The 14,221-nt window shown below is 46.0% G+C and overlaps 1 protein-coding gene across 1 annotated transcript in view; it reads left to right on the top strand.

The window, feature by feature from the left end:
• Positions 1–1,180: 1,180 nt before the first annotated feature.
• LOC311118352 (calcium uptake protein 3, mitochondrial-like) overlaps positions 1,181–14,221 on the top strand; it is a gene marked incomplete at both ends in the record, with an annotated part of 19,783 nt that continues 6,742 nt past the window's right edge. Inside the window, 4 exons of the mRNA XM_084193164.1 lie at positions 1,181–1,447; positions 3,550–3,697; positions 5,216–5,247; positions 6,530–6,608. Of these exons, the coding sequence (XP_084049290.1) occupies positions 1,181–1,447; positions 3,550–3,697; positions 5,216–5,247; positions 6,530–6,608 (526 nt within the window). The remainder of the gene's footprint in view (positions 1,448–3,549; positions 3,698–5,215; positions 5,248–6,529; positions 6,609–14,221) is intronic.

Raw genomic sequence — 14,221 nt, 5'->3', positions numbered from 1 at the left:
AACATGTATTGCATTGAATTGATTCTAGCATGGGATAATAGGGTACAGGGGAGGCAGCCAATGACCTGAGTCTAACTGATAGGGTACAAGGCAGCAGCGCATGCATTGCATCTGCCTGGCCATGGGAATCGACTGGTTGCAAATGACCTAGTGACCATTTCCTCACATAGGTGATTCATCAGGATCTCTCTCCGGGGACCTTTCTCTCCCTGTTGGCTTCCCAGGGCTCATTAGTATTTATGATTTCCCAAAAAATACCTTGAAACAAAATCGATGCGCGCGGCGCAGAAGCGATCAATCCATATGCGCGCGCGGATCGATGCGCCACAATGAAGACGTCAATTACATGCCAAATTTCGTGATGACATTGGCATTAGATGAATTGTTTCCAGGGTCACATTGAAAGATCTCCCCACTGCACATTGTGGAGCTCCGTGCAGAGTAAATGCAGTGTTGTTTGATCTGTTTTTTTTTTTTTTTTTGTAAATGGGAGTGGGGAGAAAACCACACAGGCCTTTGCATGACCAGGTGGTAGGCATCAAAGGCAACTTGAACAACCCATCGGCTTAACGTTGATATATAAAGCATTAGGCTATAGCCTATGTAGTAAGTCAAATGCAGCAATCTTTGTTCTCTTAATATCTGTCTTACTTCGAAACTGCCTTGATCCAGCTGTAAGAAGTTCTTGTGTAACATTATGATGAAACAACATGATCATGATTTGCAATAAAGTACATTTTCTACAAAAAGTACAACTTTTCTTAAAACATTGCCCCAACACTCGGGACCATATAATAGCCAACAGAGAAACGTGGACATTGTTAAACAAGTGACTTATTACTAGCCTACATTATGTTTTATTTGCAGTCATTCGTGTTTGAATAGGGCTTGTCAAAATTTGCATAGGTACTGATTCTCCTGAATGGAAAAATATTGGCTTCTAATTAGAATAGTAACACAACTATGTATATAATTCACCTAGATTCAGAAATAAGCGCCTTATGCTGCCCCAAACCCTTTGGAGCATCAAATCCATCTGTCTTGGATGCTGGTTCAAAGCCGGACTTCGGTCAGAGCCGCAGCATCCAAAACTCGGGTGAAGCGGAGTGAGAATATGATCCACATCTCGCGAGGAGTGAGAATACGTTTCTCCTGCAATACTCTCATCATAGCAACAACAATGGCCGCTTTTCGCAGACTGGCTTCAATCGTAAACAGGTTAAATGTCTGGTCCGCTCCGAGAAACGAGCTCCTCGGCGCTCAGACGACTACCGGAGGGAGGACACGGAGATGCCTCGCTGTTGGGATGTGTCTCGCAACCGGGGGAGCGGTGGCATTTTATTTTTACAACGACATGTACAGTCAAAGATGCAGGAAGAGGATGGGATATAGCTTCAGTGGCCGCGACCTGCTCCCTTCCCTTTCCGCTGTAGCAGCACAGCAAAAGGTATAGGCCACTATTTCACGCTATGTGCTATGACAAGATAGTCTATGAAAAATGCCACGCAGCGAGTACTGTTGTCCCCGAAAAGTATTCGTATGTTTACAGAATATAAACTCGCTGTCAAAGACATTCTGTCATGAATGTGTTATAGCCTGAGTGAGTGAGAGTGGTCAGAGAATCCGAGAAGCGCAGCGCCTATTTCAAAGTGTTTTAGGATTATGTTCTTCCTTTTAAATTTAATTTGGAAACCACAGACTCATGACTAGCCTAGTAGGCTACTAGTTACATTTTCCCTGAGTGGATAAATTGGGTCATTTCTCGACTGAACAACGGAAACATTTGGCACATTATTTCAAGAGATGATAACGAGGCACACTGAAGAAGGAAGGGCGCTCTCCGCTCGAGAGAGTGCTGAAATGACACGCGCGCGCCCCTTTGAGGTAGTTACCGCAAAGGAGGCTTCACTGCCCAACGACTGTTCTTACACTTCCTAACAAAATAATACAATTGGATTTCTTTCTGAATTGTATTATAAACAAATGCTCTTTATTTCTTATCCCATGGCCAACTTAATTGGTAATGGAAAATACATGTAAACAACCAATAATTTCAAATCATCTCCACTTTTGTCAGGAGATCATATTTTAGTTGTCACGGTCTGGATGACTCTGTTAGGATATTTTTTTACATTCCCTTATATGGGCAGGCATGCTTGGTTTGTACTCAAAACAACATTTTATATTGCAGTTCGAAGAGCTTTTGATTGAATTCTCTTAACTTTTATTTGATTACTTAAACATGCATCTTAGGCTACAGACATATGCCTTTTACTGATTTCTGTGTAGGCCTGATTCTGTTTGACAAGGCACTGACGGGTAAATTGGGGTAAATTCCCATTGGAGACATTGACATTTACTGCTAGAAATGCATGACACAGTGTGATGGAATGGTTTGAATCATGGACGTGTTTATTCATTTATCAGGAATATGCTAGAATTGAAAGTTTGAAGATTTTAAAGCAAATGTAGTAGCGGATTAAGTTATTTCTACATCAATCAGAGTTAGAAGGCTGGGGGGGGGGCGGGGTCAAACCAGGAAGTGACTTCTTCTTCTACTCTTCTCTGGGGAAATTTCCTTCCATTTCTCTCCATTCAATTAATGCCTTTGTAAAAAAAAAATTGCTTAACACAATCTCCTCATGAAAGCTTTATGAATGAATCTGTATGCAAATTGGGCTCTAGCGGAAAGCAGAAAACCTCTGTGCGTCGTTTCCTCCCGTCAGGCACGGCAGAGTTAGTCCTATATTTATACCCATTTCTAATTACAACCCAAGAAGTCGGTTTGTTTCTTTGCGCAGTGGCACTTAGCTGTATTTTAATCAGGCAAGCTGTCTTTCCCTCAATGCCTTGTGTGAAAGAACCAGAGGTGGATCTAATTATAGACGGAGAGATCCACATAAAGATGCCGCTAAGAATACATTCAAAGCAAGGACACGGTAGTGGTTCAGCTGGCATCTTCAAGAAGACCGGGTGTGAGCAGTATTGTCTCTCTAGAAGAGCTACTATTCTGTTCAACAGCAAGGCTGTTGTTGAGACTTTCTCCCTAGTAGCCCATTGATTGTAGGATGGCTTGGTCTCGCCAAGTAGATTGTGATATTGGATTTTCTCTATTACAGCGCTGATAGAAGGATGGAGAGAAGGAGAGAGGGTGCAAGAGAGAAAGGAAGAGGGATAGGGTAGTAGAGAAAGGGGTTTAGCTGGCATCTCCGAGAGACAGTGAGAGGAGTAGTATCAATATTGTCTTTCTAGAGGAGCTGTGTGCTTCTGGCTACTGGTTAGAGTATTGATTGGAGGGCGGTTTGCCAGGTGGAGGGTGATATTTGATTTCTCTGTTACAGCTCTGATAGAGAAGGAGGGAGAGAGAGACAGGAAGAGAGAGAGAGAGAATCGTTGAGAAAGAAAGGCTTGTTTTTATTTCTTCACCCTTAGGCCCAGGAGGAAAGATATTACAGTACGGTGTCAAAATGCTCAAGTCCACAATGCATTGCATTGAAAATGTCCCTAAGCAAAACCAACCAGTTTGTTTGTTTGTTTGTGTGTTGCCAGGCACAGCCATTTGACTTTGAGGAAGGGGACGTGTACATGTCGTCCCACGAGCAGCGCTTCCGTCTGTTCAGCTCAGTGGAATATGAGGGACAGCTTTACATGACTCCGCAGAACTTCATCGAGTCCGTCACCATGAGCGAGCCCCGAAGTATGTACTACTAGGACACAGTTACCATATTTATGATGCAATCTTGGGAAACCGACCCTCCATCTTGGCTCCAAAAGTTCCATGATTATTTCTAACCTGGAATATATTTTAGCAACCTTCCAGATCCAAAATGGTGCCCATTAGAAAATAATAGTTTCACTCACTCTATGCAGTTCATATCTATCCCCCACCACCTCATTAAGTGAAATTACTTTTTATCTGTTATGTTTTGTCAGCTATAATGTTCTGCATGGCTTAAATAGAGCTGCATATAGAGAGCAGGGCCCATATCCACAAAGTATCTCAGAGTAGGAGTGCTGATCTAGGATGTGTTCCCCTCTGTCCATATAATCTTATTCATTATGATCTAAAAGGCTAACTGATCCCAGATCAGCAGTCCTATTTTAAGATGCTTTGTGGATATGGGCCTTAAATGATTTCTTTGCCAACAAATTCAGTAAAAAAATACAAATGTTCAGTTTTCTATTAATAAACCCCCATTGAATATAATCATATAATCATCCTGACAAAGAAGCAGATTGAGAGTTGAATGAATTTCCACAAACCCTAGAAAGCTGACATTTAAATCCAGAGAGCCCTTTCAGAGATTTGAAGTTCAATGTCATTAACATGTACTACTCTGACTCCACACACACACACACACACACACACACACACACACACACACACACACACACACACACACACACACACACACACACACACACACACACACACACACACACACACACACACACACACACACACACACTCACCACTAACTCCCTGTATAAGCCAGCTACCCCGACTCGGCAGCGCTACATAGCACTGGTTGCTATGAGAGAGAGAGAGAAGACACTCACAGCCCAGTGAGGATCTCAGTGTGAATGGCCCGTGGTTTCTTTTCTCCTTCTGCCAGTCTAATGCCTCTGTTTTGGGAGGTTTCTTAACAGATAGCTCGTAGCCGGTGGACCTCAGAAGATACAGGCGTGTGTAACATTGTTTAGTCTGATGGTTAATGTTAGTCTGAGGAGAATTCCCCCTGTCGCACAGCACACAGGCCAGACTCCAGACTGAGAATGGGAATAGATGGGGCTTTTAAAGGGTATGTGTGTGTGTGTGTGTGTCATAGGCCATCTAATGCATCCTTTGAGGTTGAATTATACCACCCCTTTATAAAGGCCAAAACAAATCTGCACTTTTAGAACATTGCCCCAGACAGACACAGTGCTACAGTACAAAGCTAAGCACAGGGCACTTTATGGCATTGTAATAGGTCTATGGTGACAGTGTATGGATGGATTATTATGACTACGGAGCCCCTCATACTGATGTTATCTGATCCAGCCCACCCACACACTGTTATACTCTCTCTCTCTCTCTCTCTCTCTCTCTCTCTCTCTCTCTCTCTCTCTCTCTCTCTCTCTCTCTCTCTCTCTCTCTCTCTCACACACACACTTTCTCTCTCTATCTCCATCTCTCTCTCTCTCTCTTTCTCTCTCTCCCTCTTTCCTCCAGACAAGAAGCCGTGGAGGTCCCTCACTAAACAGGTCTGAGAACAGTTAGTATTTTTGTTGATTAAGAGCTATGCTATAAAACTCCTGTTCCTGCCTATACTGTATATGTAATAAACTGTATATTCACATGGAATGTTTTAGGCAGGGCTAGTGATGATAAACTGTATATTCAGAACATATTGATATGGAATGTTTTAGGCAGGGCTAGTGATGATAAACTGTATATTCAGAACATATTGATATGGAATGTTTTAGGCAGGGCTAGTGATGATAAACTGTATATTCAGAACATATTGATATGGAATGTTTTAGGCAGGGCTAGTGATGATAAACTGTATATTCAGAACATATTGATATGGAATGTTTTAGGCAGGGCTAGTGATGATAAACTGTATATTCAGAACATATTGATATGGAATGTTTTAGGCAGGGCTAGTGATGATTAGCTGGGCAGTTAGCTGTAATACCGTACGTACACAGTATAGTCATCTTCCCTATTCGCTGCACTTATAGACACTTTACATTTTAGTCACTCAGCAGACACTCTTATCCAGAGCGACTTACAGGAGCAATTACGGTTAAGTGCCTTGCTCAAGGGCACATCGACAAATGTTTCACCTAGTCGGCTCGGGGATTCAAACCAGCGACCTTTGGGTTACTGGCCCAACGCTCTTAACCGCTAGGCTACCTGCTGCCCCACTGCCATAGTATTGCAGCAGCAATTGACTTGGAAGCATACTGTCGTATACACGCTACTACAGAGGGAGGATCTTAATTTGAGCCAGTTTGGTACAGCAGGAAAATTATTCTGCAGTAACAGGAAATGTGAATTATTATGTGGATTATAATTAATGGACATTTTTGTTGGGATTGATACATTTTTCGTAAGGGAAATTCTAATCAGAAATGTCTGTGTGGAAATTACAAACTTCAGAAGCCTTTTTAAACCTCAAAAACACTACAAGTTTTACATTTCCTGGATTTCAGGAAAGTTCTCCTGCGACAGGGTGATCAAATTAAGATCCTACATCTGTTCCTAACATGCAGCAACAGCATAGCATGTTTAGATGTTCTAGTCAGACAGTGACTCTTCTAAAGGTTAAAGTCATGACTCATGGGCTGCATCCCAAATGACACCCTATTCCCTCTTCCCTATATACCCTTTTCCCTATATAGTGCACTACTTTTGATCAGGGCCCATAGGGCTTTGGTCCAAAGTAGTAAACTATATAGGGAATATGGTGTCATTTTGGACTTGGCCATGGAGTGGTTGTGTGTCTGTGAAGACTCATAGCGTTGTCTCTGTTGACACCAGGAACTGGAGAAGATCTTGGTAGATACTCCAGCGGTGTGGCAGGGAACGTCCAAACTGTTCCGGAACCTACGGGAACGAGGTAGGGACTAAAGGAACGTTCTGTGTACCTCGCAATGGATTGTGTGTGTGTGTGACTGACTGACTTCACACACTTCCATATGGCAAAGTCACCTTGAGCTAGTACACACACACACACACACACACACACACACACACACACACACACACACACACACACACACACACGTACACTGATTAGCATGTTATCTGAGAGAGTAAGCAATTTCATATAGTTAAAGTCATGGAAAGTCATGTACAGTCCAGTCATAGCTACAGTCCTGTCATAGCTACAGACCTGTCATAGCTACAGTCCAGTCATAGCTACAGTCCTGTCATAGCTACAGCCCTGTCATAGCTACAGTCCAGTCATAGCTACAGTCCTGTCGTAGCTACAGTCCAGTCATAGCTACAGTCCAGTCGTAGCTACAGTCCAGTCATAGCTACAGTCCAGTCGTAGCTACAGCCCTGTCATAGCTACAGTCCTGTCATAGCTACAGTCCAGTCATAGCTACAGTCCAGTCATAGCTCCAGTCCTGTCATAGCTCCAGTCCAGTCATAGCTACAGTCCAGTCATAGCTACAGTCCTGTCATAGCTACAGCCCTGTCATAGCTACAGTCCAGTCATAGCTACAGTCCTGTCATAGCTACAGTCCAGTCATAGCTACAGTCCTGTCATAGCTACAGCCCTGTCGTAGCTACAGTCCAGTCGTAGCTACAGTCCAGTCGTAGCTACAGTCCTGTCATAGCTACAGTCCAGTCATAGCTACAGCCCTGTCATAGCTACAGTCCTGTCATAGCTACAGTCCAGTCGTAGCTACAGTCCTGTCGTAGCTACAGTCCTGTCGTAGCTACAGTCCTGTCATAGCTACAGTCCTGTCATAGCTACAGTCCTGTCGTAGCTACAGTCCAGTCATAGCTACAGTCCTGTCATAGCTCCAGCCCTGTCATAGCTACAGTCCAGTCATAGCTACAGTCCTGTCGTAGCTACAGTCCAGTCATAGCTACAGTCCAGTCGTAGCTACAGTCCAGTCATAGCTACAGTCCAGTCGTAGCTACAGCCCTGTCATAGCTACAGTCCTGTCATAGCTACAGTCCAGTCATAGCTACAGTCCAGTCATAGCTCCAGTCCTGTCATAGCTCCAGTCCAGTCATAGCTACAGTCCAGTCATAGCTACAGTCCTGTCATAGCTACAGCCCTGTCATAGCTACAGTCCAGTCATAGCTACAGTCCTGTCATAGCTACAGTCCAGTCATAGCTACAGTCCTGTCATAGCTACAGCCCTGTCATAGCTACAGTCCAGTCGTAGCTACAGTCCTGTCGTAGCTACAGTCCAGTCATAGCTACAGTCCAGTCGTAGCTACAGTCCAGTCATAGCTACAGTCCAGTCGTAGCTACAGTCCTGTCGTAGCTACAGTCCAGTCGTAGCTACAGTCCTGTCATAGCTACAGTCCAGTCATAGCTACAGTCCTGTCGTAGCTACAGTCCAGTCGTAGCTACAGTCCAGTCGTAGCTACAGTCCAGTCATAGCTACAGTCCAGTCGTAGCTACAGTCCAGTCGTAGCTACAGTCCTGTCATAGCTACAGTCCAGTCATAGCTACAGTCCTGTCGTAGCTACAGTCCAGTCATAGCTACAGTCCTGTCGTAGCTACAGTCCAGTCGTAGCTACAGTCCAGTCGTAGCTACAGTCCAGTCGTAGCTACAGTCCAGTCGTAGCTACAGTCCAGTCGTAGCTACAGTCCTGTCATAGCTACAGTCCTGTCATAGCTACAGTCCAGTCGTAGCTACAGTCCAGTCGTAGCTACAGTCCTGTCATAGCTACAGTCCAGTCATAGCTACAGTCCTGTCGTAGCTACAGTCCTGTCGTAGCTATAGTCCAGTCATAGCTACAGTCCTGTCATAGCTACAGTCCTGTCGTAGCTACAGTCCTGTCGTAGCTACAGTCCAGTCATAGCTACAGTCCTGTCATAGCTACAGTCCAGTCATAGCTACAGTCCTGTCATAGCTACAGTCCTGTTGTAGCTACAGTCCAGTCGTAGCTACAGTCCTGTCATAGCTACAGTCCTGTCATAGCTACAGTCCAGTCGTAGCTACAGTCCAGTCGTAGCTACAGTCCTGTCATAGCTACAGTCCAGTCATAGCTACAGTCCTGTCGTAGCTACAGTCCAGTCATAGCTACAGTCCTGTCGTAGCTACAGTCCAGTCGTAGCTACAGTCCAGTCGTAGCTACAGTCCAGTCGTAGCTACAGTCCAGTCGTAGCTACAGTCCTGTCATAGCTACAGTCCAGTCGTAGCTACAGTCCAGTCGTAGCTAAAGTCCTGTCATAGCTACAGTCCAGTCATAGCTACAGTCCTGTCGTAGCTACAGTCCTGTCGTAGCTATAGTCCAGTCATAGCTACAGTCCTGTCATAGCTACAGTCCTGTTGTAGCTACAGTCCTGTCGTAGCTACAGTCCAGTCATAGCTACAGTCCTGTCGTAGCTACAGTCCAGTCGTAGCTACAGTCCAGTCGTAGCTACAGTCCAGTCGTAGCTACAGTCCAGTCGTAGCTACAGTCCTGTCATAGCTACAGTCCTGTCATAGCTACAGTCCAGTCGTAGCTACAGTCCAGTCGTAGCTACAGTCCTGTCATAGCTACAGTCCAGTCATAGCTACAGTCCTGTCGTAGCTACAGTCCTGTCGTAGCTATAGTCCAGTCATAGCTACAGTCCTGTCATAGCTACAGTCCTGTCGTAGCTACAGTCCTGTCGTAGCTACAGTCCAGTCATAGCTACAGTCCTGTCATAGCTACAGTCCAGTCATAGCTACAGTCCTGTCATAGCTACAGTCCTGTTGTAGCTACAGTCCAGTCGTAGCTACAGTCCTGTCATAGCTACAGTCCTGTCATAGCTACAGTCCAGTCGTAGCTACAGTCCAGTCGTAGCTACAGTCCTGTCATAGCTACAGTCCAGTCGTAGCTACAGTCCTGTCGTAGCTACAGTCCAGTCATAGCTACAGTCCTGTCGTAGCTACAGTCCAGTCGTAGCTACAGTCCAGTCGTAGCTACAGTCCAGTCGTAGCTACAGTCCAGTCGTAGCTACAGTCCTGTCATAGCTACAGTCCAGTCGTAGCTACAGTCCAGTCGTAGCTACAGTCCTGTCATAGCTACAGTCCAGTCATAGCTACAGTCCTGTCGTAGCTACAGTCCTGTCGTAGCTATAGTCCAGTCATAGCTACAGTCCTGTCATAGCTACAGTCCTGTCGTAGCTACAGTCCTGTCGTAGCTACAGTCCAGTCATAGCTACAGTCCTGTCATAGCTACAGTCCAGTCATAGCTACAGTCCTGTCATAGCTACAGTCCAGTCATAGCTACAGTCCAGTCGTAGCTACAGTCCTGTCATAGCTACAGTCCTGTCGTAGCTACAGTCCTGTCGTAGCTACAGTCCTGTCATAGCTACAGTCCAGTCGTAGCTACAGTCCAGTCGTAGCTACAGTCCTGTCATAGCTACAGTCCAGTCATAGCTACAGTCCTGTCGTAGCTACAGTCCTGTCGTAGCTATAGTCCAGTCATAGCTACAGTCCTGTCATAGCTACAGTCCTGTGGTAGCTACAGTCCTGTCGTAGCTACAGTCCAGTCATAGCTACAGTCCTGTCATAGCTACAGTCCAGTCATAGCTACAGTCCTGTCATAGCTACAGTCCAGTCATAGCTACAGTCCAGTCGTAGCTACAGTCCTGTCATAGCTACAGTCCTGTCGTAGCTACAGTCCTGTCGTAGCTACAGTCCTGTCATAGCTACAGTCCTGTCATAGCTACAGTCCTGTCATAGCTCCAGTCCAGTCATAGCTACAGTCCAGTCATAGCTACATTCCAGTCGTAGTTACAGTCCTGTCATAGCTACAGTCCAGTCATAGCTACAGTCCTGTCATAGCTACAGCCCTGTCATAGCTACAGTCCAGTCATAGCTCCAGTCCAGTCATAGCTCCAGTCCTGTCATAGCTACAGTCCAGTCATAGCTACAGTCCTGTCATAGCTACAGTCCAGTCATAGCTACAGTCCAGTCATAGCTACAGTCCTGTCATAGCTACAGTCCAGTCATAGCTACAGTCCTTTCATAGCTACAGCCCTGTCATAGCTCCAGTCCAGTCATAGCTACAGTCCAGTCATAGCTACAGTCCTGTCATAGCTACAGTCCTGTCGTAGCTACAGTCCTGTCATAGCTCCAGTCCAGTTATAGCTCCAGTCCTGTCATAGCTACAGTCCAGTCGTAGCTACAGTCCAGTCATAGCTACAGTCCAGTCATAGCTACAGTCCAGTCATAGCTACAGTTTGTCTTGGTTTATCTAGTCCGGGCTGGATGACAGTGACAGTGTTGGGCTGTTGGCTATATGAAAAGTGTTGATGTATGATGCTTTAGCTCCAGGCTGTATGACAGTGACAGTGCTCCATGATGTCATTATGCTGCAGGCTGTATGACAGTGACAGTGCTACATGATGTCATAATGCTACAGGCTAAATGACAGTGACAGTGCTCCATGATGCCATAATGCTACAGGCTAAATGACAGTGACAGTGCTCCATGATGTCATAATGCTACAGGCTAAATGACAGTGACAGTGTTGCGGTGTGTCTAGGTGTAAAGGCTCTGGTCACAGTGTGGTTCCTCTAAGCCGATGCCGGTGCCACACGGTCCTCCCCTGTGGTCACCTTACGGTCGCCCTGGTAAACCCTAAAAATAGAACCACTCTCTCTGCTCCTCCCATGCCATCCTCTCATCCTATACTGTCCTCTCTTCTCATTCTCCTCTCTTCTCCACCTCTCCCCTCAGTTCCCTCTCCTCCTTTCCTTGTCGCTCTTCTGTTGCCCTCTCCCTCTCTTTCTTCATCCCTCCTCTTCTCTGTTTTCGTACTCCTTTCTCTCCTCTCCTTTGATTTCCCTCTTTAATTACTTTTTATTTTTATTTTTTACTGATCTATTTTTTGCTTAACATGTATTTTCCTTAAAACTGCATTGTTGGTTAAGGGCTTGTAAGTAAGCATTTCACTGTAAGGTCTACACCTGTTGTATTCGGCGCATGTGGCAAATAACATTTGATCGGATTTATGTTCCCCTCCCCTCTCTTCTCTTCTCCTCTGTCTTTCCCTCCCTCCCCTCTCTTCTCCTCATCTCCTCCTCTCTTTCCTTCTCTTCACCCTCTCCTCCATTCCTCCAAAAACATGCAGCAGCTCTCTTCCGACAGCAAAGCCTTCTGTCCTCCATCCATCGTCTCCAACATAAACATTTCAACAATGAAAATGAGTCATAAATTAATAAGACGTTTACTGTACCAAAGAGAGAGAGAGACACATACTGTACCACAGAGAGAGACACATACTGTACCACAGAGAGAGAGAGACACATACTGTACCACAGAGAGAGAGAGACACATACTGTACCACAGAGAGAGAGAGACACATACTGTACCACAGAGAGAGAGAGACACATACTGTACCACAGAGAGAGAGAGACACATACTGTACCACAGAGAGAAAGAGACACATACTGTACCACAGAGAGAGAGAGACACATACTGTACCACAGAGAGAGAGAGACACATACTGTACCACAGAGAGAGAGAGACACATACTGTACCACAGAGAGAGACACATACTGTACCACAGAGAGAGACACATACTGTACCACAGAGAGAGAGAGACACATACTGTACCACAGAGAGTAGAGACACATACTGTACCACAGAGAGAGAGAGACACATACTGTACCACAGAGAGAGAGAGACACATACTGTACCACAGAGAGAGCGAGAGAGAGACATACTGTACCACAGAGAGAGAGAGACACATACTGTACCACAGAGAGAGAGAGACACATACTGTACCCCAGAGAGAGAGAGAGACACATACTGTACCACAGAGAGAGAGAGACACATACTGTACCACAGAGAGAGAGAGACACATACTGTACCACAGAGAGTAGAGACACATACTGTACCACAGAGAGAGAGAGAGACACATACTGTACCACAGAGAGAGAGAGACACATACTGTACCACAGAGAGAGAGAGACACATACTGTACCACAGAGAGAGAGAGACACATACTGTACCACAGAGAGAGAGAGAGACACATACTGTACCACAGAGAGAGAGAGACACATACTGTACCACAGAGAGAGAGAGACACATACTGTACCACAGAGAGAGAGAGACACATACTGTACCACAGAGAGAGAGAGAGAGAGAGACACATACTGTACCACAGAGAGAGAGAGAGACACATACTGTACCACAGAGAGAGAGAGACACATACTGTACCACAGAGAGAGATAGACATACTGTACCACAGAGAGAGAGAGACACATACTGTACCACAGAGAGAGACACATACTGTACCACAGAGAGATAGACATACTGTACCACAGAGAGAGACACATACTGTACCACAGAGAGAGAGAGACACATACTGTACCACAGAGAGAGAGAGACACATACTGTACCACAGAGAGAGATAGACATACTGTACCACAGAGAGAGAGAGACACATACTGTACCACAGAGAGAGACACATACTGTACCACAGAGAGATAGACATACTGTACCACAGAGAGAGACACATACTGTACCACAGAGAGAGAGAGACACATACTGTACCACAGAGAGAGAGAGACACATACTGTTCAAGAGAGAGCGAAGGAGAGAAGCTGGGGCCCGGTCGCAATTAAAGCATTTGCTCGTGGAGCGCGTAACAGTGGAATCACACGGCTGTTGATTCCCCACGGTGATAATTATAACACGCTCAGCAGCCTGCCATACTGCCTTCCCCAACCAGGAAGCTAAATATAAACCTCACTCAATTATGGTCCTCTCCTCCCTCCCTCTACCCCTCTCTCTCTCCTCCCTCTACCCTCTATCCCTCTACCCCTCTCACTCTCCTCCCTCTCTCTACCCCTCTCTCTCTCCTCTCTCTACCCCTCTCTCTACCCTCTCCTCTCTCTACCCCTCTCTCTCTCCTCTCCTCTCTCAACCCCTTTCTCTCTCCTCTCCTCCCTCCCTCTACCCCTCTCTCTACCCCTCTCCTCTCTCTACCCCTCTCTCTCTCTCCTCTCCTCCTTCTACCCCTCTCTCTCTCCTCTCCTCTCTCCACCCCCTCTCTACCCCTCTCCTCTCTCTACCCCTCTCTCTCTCCTCTCCTCTCCTCTCTCTACCCCTCTCTCTCTCCTCTCCTCCCTCTACCCCTCTACCCCTCTACCCCTCTCTCTCTTCTCCTCTTCCTACCCCTCTCTCTCTCCTCTCCTCCTTCTACCCCTCTCTCTCTCCTCTCCTCTCTCCACCCCTCTCTCTACCCCTCTCCTCTCTCTACCCCTCTCCTCTCTCTACCCCTCTCTCTCTCCTCTCCTCTCCTCTCTCTACCCCTCTCTCTCTCTTCTCCTCTCCCTACCCCTCTCTCTCTCCTCTCTTCTCTCTACCCCTCTCTCTACCCTTCTCTCTCTCCTCTCCTCTCTCTACCTCTCTCTCTCTCCTCTCCTCCCTCTACCCCTCTACCCCCTGTGTTAACACCAGAGAGTTATATGCACACATTCATACACACATGCATACTCTCTCTCTTTCTCCTTCTCTCTCCCCCCTTCTCTGTTTCTCTCTATTTTTCTAACCCTCT

Source organism: Coregonus lavaretus, assembly GCF_964263955.1.
Source record: "Coregonus lavaretus genome assembly, contig: HAP1_SCAFFOLD_6602, whole genome shotgun sequence".
Lineage (NCBI taxonomy): Eukaryota > Metazoa > Chordata > Actinopteri > Salmoniformes > Salmonidae > Coregonus > Coregonus lavaretus.
The sequence above is the reverse complement of the archived record's forward strand: the minus strand, read 5'-3'. Positions and strand labels throughout refer to the sequence as shown.